We start from the raw sequence: 16,496 nt of genomic DNA, 5'->3' as shown, positions 1-16,496 counted from the left end.
CGAGTATCGACCCCCCAAATTTTTCCTTATGCAAACTCATCGAAACTTTCAAATTGTTTTCGAAAATTCGTTGCCATTTCATTTTCTTCTTCTTTGCTTTTAATACAATCCCTCCAATTGATTTTATCCGACAGATTTAGAACGGCGCGAGATGCTAAAACTTCTCTCCCGAATTGTATTGGAAAATTTTTCTCGCACGTGCAAATTAATTTTTCTTTCGTGGGTAATTCCACGTAGAAATACGGCGCACCAGGTTGCGTGAAATCTTTCAATTTGGCTTTTCTCGGCAACTCCGATAGTTTTATACCCGAATCTTGGGAAAAATTTAAAAAAATTTCTTTCAGGTCGCGAGTCAATGAATTCGGAACGGGTACTATTTGCAATTGTAAATGACTAGTCTTGTAATTTCTTTCGAATATGACCGGGACTTGATTTTTCGTTTCGAAAAATTTCCTCACGGCCGTTTTGTACTTTTTCAATTCCATCATCGCGGATTTCGATAGTTCTGCCAAAGACCGTTGATGTTTAACGGGAACGATGAGACAGTGTAAAGGCGTCAAACCTCCTTTGGCCAATGCCAAATACACTTCATCCGCAATGCTAATGACCAAATGTTTTTCGACGGAATTACTTGCCAAACAAAACCAACAAGTTTCGGGATCGTCAAACGTTTTCCTTTTATCCGCATTCGAGTGACCGTTATTTTTTCTACGTTTCCTGGGTCCATCATCGTATCCGCCGGAATCCATATCGTAAAAATACTGTGTGGTTTTGTTCTTGTTTTTTTTTTTTACAATGTCCGTGTAGGGACACGGCGTTTCGTCGGTGGTGCTCTGCCATAAATCGCTTTTTTTCAAATCCACGAGAGGCGACACGTTAGCTGCGTACAACCACTTCTTCTTATCGGAATTTCCAACCTTTGCCAAAGCTATGAACCGCGTCGAATGAGAATTCAACTCCAAATTATCCGAATCATTTCTGTACGGCGGTCTTTCGTAGTAGATATTTTTCAACCCGCAAAAATGATACCTGGGTTTGAGATGGTACGCCAATTCGGACAATATCGCGGATCCTTTTATTTCACTTTGATCCTCATATTTAAAATTTTTATCTAGTTTTTCAACGTCTTTGGGCCATTCCGAAGTCAGCAATATGTCAACTCCGGAAAATTCTAAACCGGCTTTATTACGCAAGGCCGATTCTCGAAGCGCTTTCGCATCGCTTTCCGTAAATGTAAATTTGTTATGTTGGTCACAATGTTCGATTCCGCTCATGTAAGCGATCCTAAGACCCGAACTGGAAAAAATCCCATATTTTCCGAGATAATTCACATTCGGACATATCTCGGTACCCGATAATTCGAAACTATCGTAAAACACATTTTGATTCGTCGTTACCGAATTAGGTCCGAGTATGTACGTGGGCACGGACACGGTGAGAGAACCTTTTTTGTAAGGTTCCAATTCGTTTGAAGACTCGGAAAAAAAATCACCGACGCAAAAAAGAAAATCGAACGGTCCATTTTTTTTATTTATGGCGTTGACCCGGGAAAAAAGTGTTTTGAAATTTCCCTCGACGTCGCCGCAAACTAAAATCTTTTGTTTCCTCGACATGACCGCACAACCTGAAATCGAATTTTTCAATTCTTTAAAAATCTTTTTTTTTTTTTTTAAATTTAGAATCAAGAAGAAACGTCCAATCGAGCTTTTACAACGCAAAAGAGTTACAATATCAATAACGATGATAAATTTTTTAAACCGTCCCGGGGATTCCCAGGTTTGGACAACGCCAAATTCAACGACAAGACCTCGTTGACGAGTAAAAAAAATTCATCGCGTGATGACGAATGCATTTTAAATAAAAATTTAGTTTATTCGAAAAGTCAAAATTCGTTTCCCGACAACGTGAAACAAGGAAATGATGGTTCGCTCGAAAACGGTCATCATTCTTTACCAACGTCCATATCCAATCCCACGATCCATCACAACATGGCGGAATTACGTCAAAGAAAAATATTTCGATCGAATTATTTTAAAAAAAATATTAGAAATCAACCATCGGCATTTCGACAATCGGAAACGGTTGAAAATTTTTCATACGATGATTCATCTTCGGATGATGCGGATGTAGAAGAAGAAGAAGAAGAAGAAAAAGAAGAAGAAAATCTCTCGGTACTCTTTTCCACGGGTATAAATTCTAAAAATCTCACGGATGATTCGAATGTGATTCGAGGGGGAAAAACTGCGAAAAATTTCGACAAGGGAATCAAAAGAGAAGAAGAAAAAGAAGAAGAATCGACAAGATATGCCAACTTTATAACTTTTAAACCTTTCTTAAATAAGGAGCCGGAAAAGTCGAAAACCATGTCGGATAATAATAATTACGTGGGAAGAAGCAGAACGAAAACGTTTGAACAAACCAAAAACCGAAGTAAATCTTTGGGTGCGACAAATGAGAAAACAAGTTTTGAAGCGTACGAAGATCGAATGTTGCCCGCTTTGAAAAGGTATAACGAGAGGTACTCATTGGAAAACGTCGAACCTTGTAATGCAAACGAAAAATGGGGAAAATTTCTTTTTTTTTTTTTTTTTTTCCAGTTACCACGGAAACGAAGTCGTAAGAGAATGTCAGTTGGCAATTGATCAATATGTAAAAACCACGCTGAACGAAAGAGAAAAAAAACAAGCTGCTTTACCCATTTCCGTATTCGGAATCGAAATGGTACGAATTTTTTTTTTCCAAACGATGTATAAATAAATAAATACCACACTTGTCTTTTCCCCTAAAAGTATTTTCTTTGATTCAATTCAGATAGAAAAATTTTATTCGAAAAATTTCACGGAAAAAGAAGAAGGTTTAAAATTGTTACAAAAGGAATTGCGAAAAATTATCAATTCGACACGGGGTGAAAACCGCGACGACAAAACTTTGGGATTCCATAATCGAATCGCAAGAGCGACCGTGTTCCTCTTGCACAGAACGCTAAGAGATAAAGTTTATTCAATATACAGTTTGGCAGCGGAAACGATTCGATTATTTTTCAGCGAATTCGTACCTCAAAGGTACAACCTGATATTCGTACCAACCCCCCCCCCCCATTATTCGTACCTGTCGTACAACAAATAGATATTGAAATTCGAATAATGATGATAAATACCAAATGTTTAATACCTGAAAATTGTTTTTGTTCGAATAGGATATCACCGTCGGAAATAGGTAGGAGCGTGGAAAAACTATTACCGGAATTACTCGTCAAATCGGGAGATGTCACTCCTAGAATTCACAATATGGCCGCACACACGTTGCTCAGTATGGCAGAATGCGAAGAAGTCAGGTGAAAAATGTTCCAGAAAAAAAAAAATTTTTTTTTTAGATATTTAATTTTTACTTACCTACACGTGCGTGTCGTACACGTGTGAATAATATACACGTGTATATTATCTTTGAGGCATTCAATGTAGTTCTTTTAAGGAATTTTCATCAGCCATATTGCTTAAACACCTGTAACGCACAAAAAAAAAAAATTTTGTAAATAAATAATTAATTATTAAATTTGATCATTTCAGACGTTTAAACATAATTCCCGTGCATTTAAGTAGACCTTTGACGGGAAGCGTTCATCCCAGACTAGCTTTGAGTAGATTGGAAATGATCGAACAACTTATTTTAAACCATGGGATTTCAAAAGATAAAAGAAGGTGGAGTATATACACGCACGTTTGTTTCAGAACGTTCTAGAATTTACCGTTACTGAACAAAAAAAAAATTAATTAATTTTATCAGCGGATTAACATGTCGAACGCTGGCAGAATTCGGTTCATCGGGTTTGCATCATCCGGCAGAAGCCGTTAGAAAAGTTTCAGAAAGGATATTATTACACGTGTATAAAGTAAATTCGAGAATCGTTCGAAAACAGTTACCGCCGGATGATGACGTCACAAGAAGAAATTTATTATATAGGCAATTATTTAAAGAATTTGATTTAATGGATTCTGAGGTACTTTTAAAGAATAAAAAAGTACAATTGAAAATTTTTTAAATGATAATAATAATAATAATCAAATAAAATAAATTTGTATTATATAAAGAGTTATTGGTTATTATTAATGCTATTATTTCTTTTTCTTTTTTTTTTTTTTTTTTTTTTTTTTTAGAATAAATCTAAAATATCCGGAGAGAATGATAAAGACAATGCCGTGAATTTAAACCGTCCAAAGCAAAATGTGCAAAGCATAAATAATCCGAACGGAAAAAGTTTTTCATTGAACAATAATCAAGAAATCGATAGGAAAACGTCTCCCAATTTCGAATCGCAATTAAAAACAATTAAAAATTTCATGTCAATGAACGTTAATGAAAAAAGTAAAAGTGTCGTTGTAATTAGAAAAGGTGAAAATAAATCCGATGTAAAAAAAAATGAAAAATCACCTTGTAAACAATCGAAACAAAATGTCGGGCGTCAATCAAATGTCGAATCACGTTTAAAACAAAAAAATTCAACGGCATTTTCCATCGGTGAGAACGAAACTGAAAATAAAAAGAAAGGTGTGACGTCATATCATAATTTCCCGCCTTTAACGGATTCCATAGATGAAGCAAAAGCGCGGATTTTGTTTCAAAAAGTTAAATTGGACAAATCAAAGGGGGTCAAAGGAGAACGTTCTCGAACGATTTGTCAATCGAAAACCGTTACAACCGAAATACAAAACGTGGAAAAAAGTTGTTGCGGTCCATCGTTGAAAAAAAAAGAAACGAAAAAGAGAAATGTTAATTCTTCAGGCATACCCATTCCCATCACGGGTTCAAATAGAAAATATTTAATTGTTGATTCGAAAAAGATTTTTAACGATAAAAAAATAGATCGAATTCCAAATAATACGAATCCAGATAATGTTATAAAAAAAAATTTTCAAAATCCACATTCCCAAGAATCGGATGACAAAAAAAAAAAAAAGACGAAAAAAAGTAAAGAAATAACCGAAATGTCATCAAACGATATTCTGGAAAATTTGCATAAAAAAGGAGGAGGGATACCGGTGGAAACATTTATGCAGTATTTAGAAAGTCAAATAGAAAAAGTCAGCAGTAGAAATCGTGAATTCACACAGAAAAACAATCAATTTTCCGAAAGCATGTTAGCATCAATTAGAGAAAATGAAAATCAATTGGGTTCTTCGAACAAAGATGACAATAATAAAGTTCAAAAGACAAAGTGTATTTTTTGTTTGACTTCGGAAAAATGGCCGAATGAAGAATGTTTAAACAAACATTATTTAAACGATTGTCCAATGTTAACAACGTGTGAATATTGCGTGGAAGTGACAGAGATTTCAGGATTTACAAATCATTTGCTGGGTAAATGCTTTTGAAAATCATTACAGTTCGATTTCCTGACGTGTCACAACTTTTACACTTATATTTATTGTTGCAGAAGAATGCAGTCAAAAGCACCTGTTTAAAAAATGTTGTAAATGTCAGCAAGCTGTTTTGGAAGACTTGTATAAGAATCACGAGTGCATAAGTAAAGCTAACAGATGTAAAAACATACTGTTTTGTGTTTTGTCTCCGTTTTAATTACTGTCAAATTGTTTTCAGTTGCTAAAAATAAAACGCTAAAAGCCAAATGTCCATTTTGTCATAAAGATGTTGGTAACGATGAAACCTCTTGGAGGAATCATTTAATGGGAAAAAATATTTGCTCAAATCATCCTAGACTGGGAAATTAGTGATGTGAAATATTTTGAGATAATTTTAATTTGTAAAAAAAAAAAAAAAAAAGTTAAAATTAAAAACTAATTGTTGTTTAAACTTTTAAATATATAAATATAATTTTTGATTAATTTTAAAATGTATTATTCGATTCGTTTTAAAGAATATGCGAAAAAACAAATAAAATTTTTCAAAAAAAAATTTTTTGACGAATTAAAATTTTTATATTAACCTATTCCGTCTTTTCATAATTTTCCCAAAATTTGTGTATCGTTGTTGTTTTTAAATTCGAGTCATTTTAAAATTCAAATTATCCCTCCTCAAATCAATTTACAAAAAATAATAATAATAGTAGCATATGATGTTGGAAAAACATAAATGTGACATTTCAAAAGATTTTTTCCAAAAAAGATAAAAGAAAGAATAAAATTTTTATGAAAAAATGGAATCCTTTAAACTTAAAAACGACAATTAAGTTAGTAAAATATTAAAGGTATTACTTACAAGTTACTTAAGAAAATGCTTTTTTTCTATAAAAATAAAATATAAAAATAAAATAAAAATAAATTTATAATACTTGCCTTTAAGACAACAGCAGATGAATATTTTAACTTTGTAATATGAACTACCAAGTATAGGTTAAGAAAATAAAAACTTGTTACTTTTAAAACTAAGATAAAATAAAACTAGAAAAACCTTTTTAAAAAGTTAAAAATAATTTTTACTTTAAAAAAACGCAATACACATTTACTTAATGCACGTAATAATAAATATTAAACGGTTAAAGATAAAAAAAATTAACAACTAGTTGTTTGGAATACAAAATATTATGTAGGCATAGAATAAAAAGGAAACATCATAGAGAAAACGATGTTACTTCGTTGTAGATACAACGCAATAGTTTTAAATACTTAAAGATGTAAAAAAAAAAAATTGCGCAAAACCTAGGTCACTACTTTTACAAAAGAGTTTAAGCTGTTTAACTTGAACAAGTGAGAAAAAAAACTAACTGATTTTATTTTTAAAAAAAAAAGTAACTGTTTAAAAACACTTAAAAAAATATTGTGAATTTAAGTTTTTACGGAAGAACACGAAGAGAATCTGGGAAATGCCGAAGTGTTTATGATGCTTTATTTCTTATTCTAAAATTATTGTAAGCTTATTTAAAAATGCATTGTTTGTTATGATATTATCTTAAGGAGAAAGGTTTGTTCGATTATTTTACATAAAATAATTTGAATTGGAAAACATTATTTTACGGTAGATGTAACATTTTTACAATTTCCCTTGTTTGTTCTTGCTACAGGCTTGCAATAATGTTCATATGTGTCGTCAACAATTTCTTTGCAATTTTTTTTCTTCTTTAAACCAATATTTTTTTTATTTTTATTTTTATTTTATTCAATTTTATAACAACAGTATTGTATACCAAAAGATCTCGGGTATTGATAAATACCTTCTCAAATAAAAATGGTAAAAAGTTATTATTTACACCTGATGGCATTATTGTCATTGAATTTATTTTTTATTATCATGTCATGTTATAAATTAAACATGTGCTTATTGAAAATTACTTTATATGTAAAAAAAATTAACATTTATCTTTTACACATATTTACATTTCAAGTTGTTCTTTTTTTAAAATTTTTATTCAATACACTTAAGTAAACATTTTTTAATGTATACAAAATGCTTATAATGTTTTATTTAACATCAATTTCAGATTTAAAAATATTCTGGAATGGACCCTTTATTTATGTCTTTTTCTCAAGTTAATGGAGTACCTCAGGAGTCCAAATTAGCTACTTACATGGTATTTGAAAAATTTTTTTAATTATAACTGAAATATATGTTTGAACTTATCGATAATTAAATAATTAAATAAAAACAAATTAAATGTATATTTCTTTGATACTAAAAAACTAAAAAATTTTTAAAAAAATACAAACTTGAAATTTATGACTGTTATTTGTAAATTAAAAATAATAAAAATGTTTTAGAATCATCAAACTTCATCAGCACCTATCATCAATAGCACTCTCACAGATGCTATTGGCTCCATTAGCTTAGACTCAACTCCATCCCTTGGCAAGGACTCTGTACTATTAGTAAGTTTTTTTTTTTTTTTTTTTTTTTTTTTACTAATTTTCTTATTAGCTGCATGAACAAATAATTAATATTTTTTTGCTTGAGCTTATTTAATATGTAAAATGTCCTGCAGGTTCGTCGTGACTTACCTTCATCCAATAGTATTAGACCTTTAGTCGCTACTAGTAATGGTGATAGTACAAACTTAAATACACCTCCACCTTTAAGGGAATCACCTGTTTTAAATTCATTAATAAATGATTCAATTGTACATCCTGCTCCTGCTTATCATTACCAGGTTAATCAGGTTTGTGTCGGGATGCTTTGTTTAATTGAATTTGTGAACTACAATATTAATAATTATGAGTACTACTACTACTACTACTGTTTATAGGAAAATCTTGGAGGTACAACTTACTTTTACCCAGCAACCACTGTAGCAAGTGAATCTTCTTCAAGTGGTGTAACACAATTTCAGGGGTATGCAGGAAATCACAGTCATTTAAACCAAGAAGAAACTTCCTTGATCTCATCTTCTCCAAGTTTTTATGTCTCAGATAGCATTCGAAGTGAAATTTTAGAAAAAAGTGCCCTAATTATGCTTCAACCAGATCCTACACTTTATCCAGGTATCAAATTATCTTTAAAATTTATACAACATTCAAATTTTTTTTTTTTTTATTAATATTACTCCTTAAATTCTTACTGCCTATTACAGAATTACCTGAATCAGTAGACAATTACCATGAATTAGTACCTTTGGAACCTTTACCCATTGGTGGTCCTTTGCAAATCGGTCATAGTTCTACTTATAAGGCTACTCATATAAAAACAGGAATTCGGTATTGTTTGAGACGAATTCATGGCAAGTAAAAAAAATTTAATTACACTGTATTTACTTACTTATTTTATTTTTGTAAAAAAAAAATTGTTTTTAAAAAAAAAAACATTTTTGTTACTTACTAAAGGATTTCGCTTGTCAAGTTCAAAGTGTATGGTTTTAGTCGATATGTGGAAGAGACTCAGTCATGCGAATATTGTACAGCTAAAGGAAGTATTCACAACAAAGGCTTTCGGTGACAATTGTTAGTAAATTAATATTATTATTATTAAATTAATATTTAAAAATTACCAAATTCATTTTTTTTTTATTTTTATTATTTTTTTTTTTTTTTTCAGCTATTGTTTTTGTTCATGAATATCATCCAGGTAGTGAAACTCTATGGAACAGGCACTTTTCATCATCGGAAAGTACAGGCCCTACACCATTTTCATCGGATCCTACAGCTCCTCGTCCATATAGCCATACAAAAAATACATTGCTTCGACATCAACATTCCTCTATGCTTCCCGAAAATCTTTTATGGAATTATATTATACAAGTATGTCAATTTTTACATTTATTAGCAAAATGAATTTCCAAAAAATAATTAATTTTTTTTTTATGATTTTATTAGATAACTGCAGCCGTTAGAGTTATTCACGGAGCCGGATTAGCCTGCAGAACTTTAGATCCGTCGAAAATTATAGTTTCAAGCAGAAACAGATTAAGAATAAGTTGCACGGGTGTAACGGACGTTTTAACACCTGATACAAGCGGAACTAATCCATTGGCCCTCATACCTCATTATCAGGTTAGTATAATTTTATATTGCAATTGACGATTAATTTTTTTTTTTTTTTTACCGGAATAAAGCACAATGCCATTTGATTTTCTCTAATTATTTAAAGCAAGAAGATTTAACAGCTTTGGGTAAACTTGTTTTGGCATTATCGTGTAAATCACTTTTGGCTGTTCAACGTGAAAATATTCAAACGTCATTGGATTTAGTCGGTAGAACGTATTCTTCGGATTTAAAAAATTTAATAGTGTAAGTTTAAAAGATGTACCTTTTCTTTTAACGGTCAAAATTATTATTTTTTTATCACTTTGATTTTCAGATATCTTTTACATAATCAAAAGCGACGCACTGTAACAGACTTAATGCCAATGATAGGAGCTCGATTTTACGCTCAGTTGGAAACTATACAAACATACGCGGATGATATAGAAAACGAATTGACCAAGGAAATAGATAACGGTCGACTCTGTAGACTTTTAGCTAAATTAGGAACGATAAACGAACGGCCCGAGTATGTTTTGCATAATTGTAATTACGTTCAGTTGTAGAGTTTTATCATCCATTCATTATTATTATTATTATTTAATTATTTTTCAGGCTTAGTCTAGATCCGAGCTGGTCGGAAACCGGAGACAGATACATGTTAAAATTATTCAGAGATTATATATTTCATCAAGTGACGGAAGATGGTAGACCCTGGTTAGAAATGGCCCACATAGTACAATGCCTTAATAAATTGGATTCAGGTTCATTAGAAAAAGTAATGAGAAATATTTGAGTGAGACCTTTATTCGTGTGGATAAAAATTATGTAAAATAATAAATTATTGTTTTATCGTTAAAGATATGTTTAATGTCGAGAGATGAGCAAAGCGTTTTGGTAGTTTCATACGAAGAATTAAAACATTGTTTGGAACAATCGTTTAACGAAGTCGTCACGTCGGCCACGGAAAAACCGTCCGGATTGTAATGAAAAAATAAATAAATAAATAAGTTGTTGTAGACTATGTGGTTGAATCCCATCATAGGTTTTTTTTTTTTTTTTTTTTTTTTCCCCGAAGGGCAACAACAACAACAAAAAAAACAAAAACCATGCTGTAAATTTTAAAAATTTCCAGCTCCGTTTTATATGTTATACCTTGTTATGATTGAACGCGAAGATTATGAAAGCGGTTGAATGTTGAGCGGTTCACCTCTGTGTTGAAAAAATAAAAGAAAGGATTATAATGAAATAATTGTATAATTCAAGTCTAAAGGTGCTCAATTTATAAAAAAAAAAAAAAAAAAGAACGGGGATAAAAGAAAATAATTAATTAATTAATAATTAAAAGAAAATGTTTTTTTTTTTTTTTTTTGTTTACGCAACAACCGGAAGTATCACACACAAATCGATCCGATGATTAAACAAGTTAAAAAAAAAAAAAATTAAAAATTGTTTTTATTATTATTATTATTATTATTTCAAAATGGCTTTAAATCAATTAATTTTTTTTTTTTAAAAAGTTTTTCTTCAAGATAGACTTTCACTAAAACATGCATTATTAACCGTTCTCAATAATATTATTATTATTTTTTTTTTTTAAGAAAAAAATTTGAGACTTAACAAAAGCTTTATTTAATATCATTAATTTGCATTTACGAAAAATTTATTATTATTATTATTATTATTATTATTATTATTATTATTATTATTATTGTGAATATTCGATTTCCGTAACGGGGTTCCTTTATATACCTAAATTTGTTTACAATTTTAATTTTTTATAAAAATTTTTTTTTTTTTTTTATTATTGTTATATGAATTTTTTTTTTTTTATTTAATTCCGAAAATCATAAATAATTTTTTTTTTTTTTTGGTTAAAAAAATAAAATAAAATAAAATAAAAAAGAAAGAGAGAGAGAGAGAGAGAGAAAAAATTATCTAAAATTATTTTTTTATAGAGTCTAGTTTTATAAAAAAAAAAAATTTTAATTAAATATTTTCTTATATATATAAATTTTTGTTATTTAGTTGTTGTTAAAACCTGTCCGTCCTGTATTTCCTTTAGGATATTTTCATCAAAACTTGGAAAAAAATTTAAATAAAATATGGTATCGTTATTGAATCGCAGGAAAATTAATAAATAATAATAATCATAAAAAAAAAAATGGTCGTCAAATAATAATAATTTATTTATATCGATTTACGATTATTATTATTATTATTAGTTTGAATGTCTTTTTTTTAAATAATAAACAACAGCAAAGAAATTTCGTGTGCAATAAAAATATAATTTATTTAAAATAAATTGTTATTTAACGTTTTCTTCATGGTTGATTAATCAGATTTAAAGTTTTTTTTTTTTTTTTAAATTAAAACAATAATTTAAATTAAACTGTATTGTTCAGATTTTGAATTTTTCGGTTCGTTAAATTTATAATAAAAATTTCCATTACGAAGTATGACGTATGGTAAAAGAAAAATATTATCATCAATATCTCTACAACCACCAAATAATTCAAATAACGAATTTAAAACAGCTTTTTGAAAATTTTTCGATAACGAATTGCTGTCGGTTTGTGATAATTCTTCTATTTTACCACTCTCGACATCTTTTTCTTTTCTACTTCCTCTCGAATCATATAGACTTTTTAAAAAACTCTTAATATAATTATTATTATTAGTATTATTAGTATTTTTTTTATTATTAGTATTTTTATTATGAGCCTCATTTTTAGATTTTCGACTTTGTGGTTTTTCATTAGTTTTTGATTTGAAATTTTTTTTTATTTTTTCTTCTTTTTTTTTTTTACCACCATCTACTAATTTTTCACCGCTATCTATTATTCTTACTTTTTTTCTATTATCTTTTTTTTCGCTCGCGTTTTGATTTCGATTTGTCGATTTTTTATCCGTTTTTAAATTTTTATTTTTTTTTTTTTCGTCAATATTATCATCATCATCATCATCATCATCATCGGATTCTTCTTCTACCATTTTACGATTTTTTCTTATATGTTTACCATTCGAATCTTCCCCTTTATTAGTTTTTAATTTTTTATTAGAATTTTTTCCCGTTTGTGAATTTTTTCTTGATTTTTGTAATTTTCCCGTAAGGTATTCCAATACTTTAGCACTATCCCCTAAATAATCCCTGCTCTCTTCTTTCTCTAATTTATCAGTCCCGTTAATTTTTCTTTTCGCTTTTTCTTTATCTATTTCTTTGTAACCAAAATCTATACACGTTCCTCGAGTTTTATCTGCCAGAGTGAGAACTAAATCGATATCCGCTCCTGCTTTAAGTAACATGTCTGCCTGAATAATAAAAAAAAAAAAAATTTGTAGTAAATTGTTAATTTTTCGGTTTTCGGTTTTTTCTTTTGACACATACCATTTGAATACTATTTTCATAATCTGTTCTTTTCTGAAAATCTTTCGATACCAAGACAAACATGGGAGATATGAGATCTTCGCCCAATACCTGATTCGGATCGAAACATTTTGATTCTAAAAATGCTTTTGCCAATCTTAAATTACCCCAAATCATGGAAAGTGTTAGCCCCGAATGTCCATTGTAAAAATGATTTTTATCCGCTTCTCTAGCCAAAGTAACCCCCAAATTAATAACGTGCTGAAATTTGAAATTTATTTGAAGCGTAAACAATCAAGTTTTTAATAAAATAATTCATAATATAATAATTACTCCTTCCAAATCTCCATGTTCAATATCGGGTCTCATACATAAAAGATGCAAAGGAGTCCTTCCGTAATATTTATTAAGAAATGATAGTTCATCTTCTCTTATTGTAAAATCAGGAGATGTTTCCAATTCTAAATTGGCTTTTTTTCCCAATAATAAAAGAGCAATTTGCGTATAGTCAGAATCGGGCGGTAAAAGAGATAGAACGTGTAAAGGAGTTAACAATCCATCCTATTCGAAAAAAGAAATTGGCGAGTCCAAAAAAAAAAAAAAAAAACAATTTAAAAGAATGTTTTTTTTTAAAAAAAATTACTTGTGGTAATAGTCGACGGTTGGGATTTGCATTGAACTGTAGCAAAAGTCTCACTAAATTTAAATCTTTTGTAAATATTCCTAAATGAATTAACGGTTTGGGAACTTCTGATAATTCAATATCTCCTCCGTGTTGCAAAAGTTTTTCAATTGTTTTATCAATATTTTCTAATCTAAAAAAAAAAAAAAAAAAAAAAAATTTATTAAAAATCACAATCGAAATAATCTCAAATTTATATTTATTATTTATTATTACTTTTCGATAATTTTTTCATCGATTTTTTCATCGGATTTTGGTTCGTCGTAATTTTCTTTGTCAACGGCCGTCGTTTCTTTTTTCTCTTTGACAGAAGAATTATCTTGTTCCGGACGAAATGCAAAAAAATATTGAGCATTCGCATCAGGTTTTTCAATGCTTTTAAGGTATTCTTCTCTTTTATTTGTTTTCGGTTTAGATGATAATTTTTTGGTCGTGGTAAAATTTCCGGATATTGCATAAAAATTTACAGAACTTGAAATTTCAATCACTTCCTCCTCATGATTTGAATTTTCATTTTTAACATTAAAACCTCCGTTCGAATTTAAATGATCTAAATTTTCTTCTTTATCGGAAATGTCAGATTCTTTTGATTTTTTTTTATCGGTTAAAGAATTTTTTGTAAAATTTAAAAGTTGTTCTTCCATTATGGAAGTTCCATCTCCAAAAATACGATCGAGACTTACTATCGATTCGTTCACAATCAAACTGTTTTTAGATTTCAATGCTTGATTTTAAAAAAAAAGATTCTCGTTTAATATTTGTTAATTTAACAAATATAATTTGTTTTTATTTAGAAAATTTACTTTCTGGTTTTATCTTCCAGGAATCGGGAGGTAAAAATACTGTTTCCCAACTTGATAAATTATTACTGACTGCAATTCTTCGAAGCAAGCATAAAGTCAAAGGATTTAAAAGTTCATCGTTAAAAGCATCAATATCGACTCCATAGTCCGCGAGTATGTCAATAATTTCATGTTGATCTGTAGCCTGTTAAGTACATTAAGCAAAATACCTGTTTTTATATAATTACCCCTCCATTGAAACAATGAAGGCTTTGTGTAACATTAGAACTTACTGCTGCAAACATCATGGCATTATTTCCTCTGCTATCCATCAGCTCTTCACTTATTAAACCACTACATAATAATTCTCTGACATCTTTGCTAGGCCCCGTAGAACATAATTTTAAAAATTGTAAACATCGTCTTTCTTTTTCGCCGGTTTTTCTAAAAGATGTACGAGTACCTCTCAGTAATTCGATTATTTTAAAATTAAGCTTGTCCTTGAAAATGAAAGAAAAAAAGTAAAAAGTTAAAACTACGAGTACTGTTATATATAATTCGGATAATTTTTAAAAATTATTTAAATTATTTAAACCTCAAATTTCCGATTTAAATATATTTGTTTAGCTATGTCCGTACATAATTCTCCTTCATTCCATGAGAGTATTTTTAAAGAAGATTGTTTGTTAGTATGAATTTCTTGATTTTCAACATTTCTGGTATTTTCATCATCGTATTCGAAATTAAAGGTATTATTTTGTAAAAGGGAGTTTTTTAAACCATCAAAATTACCGTATTTAGTGTAATAATTGAGTATACCTATACGAGTATCCGTTGACATTTCATCTTCGTTAAATTCACTACTTATATTTTTTTCGTCGTCGTTTAAAAAAAAAAAATTATTATCGTCACAAATTTGCGATTCCAAAAAACAATTTGATTTATTAATTATTGATAAACCGTTATTAATATTATCTCTTTCTTTTAATGTCACACCGACACATTCGTAAAATCGACGAGCATCAAATGTAGGTCTATCGAAAAAAATACTTCTGGGATCGTAAATAAGTGTAGAATATGGCGGACAAATTTCAAATGATGTTTCATTTTCGTTTATATTAAAAATTTCTTTTTTCTCAACAATTTCTCCCTGTGAAATATTTATTTTAAAAGAATTTTATATTAAAAACTTGCCAAAAGAATTTCAAATCATTAAAATTAATTTTGTAAAACCTCTGAAAATGAAGAAAATTGTCGATATTGCAAAAGTTTAATTTTTGAAATAAGAGATGGTGCCAATCTTGGAATAATAAAATCTACCGGTCTACTAAGTCGTACCAATAGTTTCCCCTTCCAAAAACCGACATCTTGTCGTCCATTTGAATAAGTCCAAACTCCGGGGCCAAATGGTAAATTTTTAACAAAAAGACCCTACAAAAATTAGATGTCACGACGATTAATAATATTACGAGAAAACTAAAATTAATTTCATTGATTTAAATTGATATTAATTAAATCTTTAAACGGTTAGAAAACTCTGTCAAAAATAAAAACTCGTTTTATATAAGTTAAACATAGGCGGTATGAAAAATTGTTTAAAATCCTTGTTTCACACTGTAATTTTATTGTTTTCATATCAATGGAAAACGTTGCAAATATTTAATTTGTTTTATTTTTACCTCAAAATATCCATTATCGGGAAACGAAATAACGGCGTAACCTTCTTTAACGTTTGCATATAAATATCCTTCATATACGCATGAGTCACTCCATTTATAAGTTCCACTGCCGTGAAAAATGCTGCCCAAAAAAGAACCTTCATAAGATTGATCCTAAATAATAATAATATTAAATTATAGTTTTAAAATTACAATTTAGAGGAAACTGTCTTGTTTGTAGAAATTTTTCAATTAAAGGCAGCTCCAAAGTAATTACTTTACTTTTCCATTGTTTACATTTTTCGTTTTTACTAGAAGTGCATTCAAATCTACAACAGGAATTTGATTCGTTTGTGACTATTAATTTTTGGGCATGAACAACACTCATTTTTGAATTAAATTTTTAATTATGCATTAATTTTCGTAATGAACCTTGACGTGAGACCAAAAAAAAATAAAATAAAAATATATTCTTGTTGTTAATTTGCCAATAAAATTTTATCAAATACGAAAATGCTACCAACCTAATTAATAAACAAAAAAATTAAAACTGTGGATTCAACTTCAAATCAAATTTTAAAAACATTTTCTGTCTCCATTTCATAG

At 29.2% G+C, this 16,496-nt stretch overlaps 4 protein-coding genes across 4 annotated transcripts; 2 read left to right on the top strand and 2 right to left on the bottom strand.

Moving 5' to 3' along the window:
- Positions 1-26: 26 nt before the first annotated feature.
- Phum_PHUM537410 (uncharacterized protein) lies at positions 27-1,852 on the bottom strand (the record flags this gene model as incomplete). Its single annotated transcript, XM_002431562.1, has 2 exons — positions 27-1,624; positions 1,759-1,852. The coding sequence occupies 2 exons, from the start codon at positions 1,850-1,852 to the stop codon at positions 27-29; spliced, it is 1,692 nt and encodes a 563-aa protein (XP_002431607.1).
- Positions 1,853-1,988: 136 nt separating this feature from the next.
- Phum_PHUM537400 (uncharacterized protein) lies at positions 1,989-5,726 on the top strand (the record flags this gene model as incomplete). Its single annotated transcript, XM_002431561.1, has 9 exons — positions 1,989-2,518; positions 2,598-2,721; positions 2,812-3,062; positions 3,197-3,334; positions 3,567-3,698; positions 3,784-3,997; positions 4,218-5,355; positions 5,432-5,521; positions 5,596-5,726. The coding sequence occupies 9 exons, from the start codon at positions 1,989-1,991 to the stop codon at positions 5,724-5,726; spliced, it is 2,748 nt and encodes a 915-aa protein (XP_002431606.1).
- A 1,739-nt stretch (positions 5,727-7,465) lies between these two features.
- Phum_PHUM537390 (uncharacterized protein) lies at positions 7,466-10,388 on the top strand (the record flags this gene model as incomplete). Its single annotated transcript, XM_002431560.1, has 12 exons — positions 7,466-7,522; positions 7,710-7,817; positions 7,931-8,104; positions 8,192-8,426; positions 8,516-8,662; positions 8,766-8,882; positions 8,977-9,179; positions 9,255-9,431; positions 9,529-9,668; positions 9,739-9,930; positions 10,017-10,179; positions 10,263-10,388. 12 exons carry the CDS (start codon positions 7,466-7,468, stop codon positions 10,386-10,388), a joined length of 1,839 nt encoding a protein of 612 aa, XP_002431605.1.
- Positions 10,389-11,889: 1,501 nt separating this feature from the next.
- Positions 11,890-16,278, bottom strand: Phum_PHUM537380 (uncharacterized protein; the record flags this gene model as incomplete). Its single annotated transcript, XM_002431559.1, has 13 exons — positions 11,890-11,898; positions 11,937-12,028; positions 12,422-12,713; positions 12,790-13,029; positions 13,102-13,329; positions 13,466-13,578; positions 13,782-14,174; positions 14,320-14,437; positions 14,526-14,732; positions 14,828-15,382; positions 15,466-15,663; positions 15,912-16,048; positions 16,173-16,278. 13 exons carry the CDS (start codon positions 16,276-16,278, stop codon positions 11,890-11,892), a joined length of 2,688 nt encoding a protein of 895 aa, XP_002431604.1.
- Between the last annotated feature and the right edge of the window lie 218 nt (positions 16,279-16,496).

This window comes from Pediculus humanus, genomic scaffold, assembly GCF_000006295.1.
Source record: "Pediculus humanus corporis 1103172108290 genomic scaffold, whole genome shotgun sequence".
Classification (NCBI taxonomy): Eukaryota; Metazoa; Arthropoda; class Insecta; order Psocodea; family Pediculidae; genus Pediculus; species Pediculus humanus.
The sequence above is the reverse complement of the archived record's forward strand: the minus strand, read 5'-3'. Positions and strand labels throughout refer to the sequence as shown.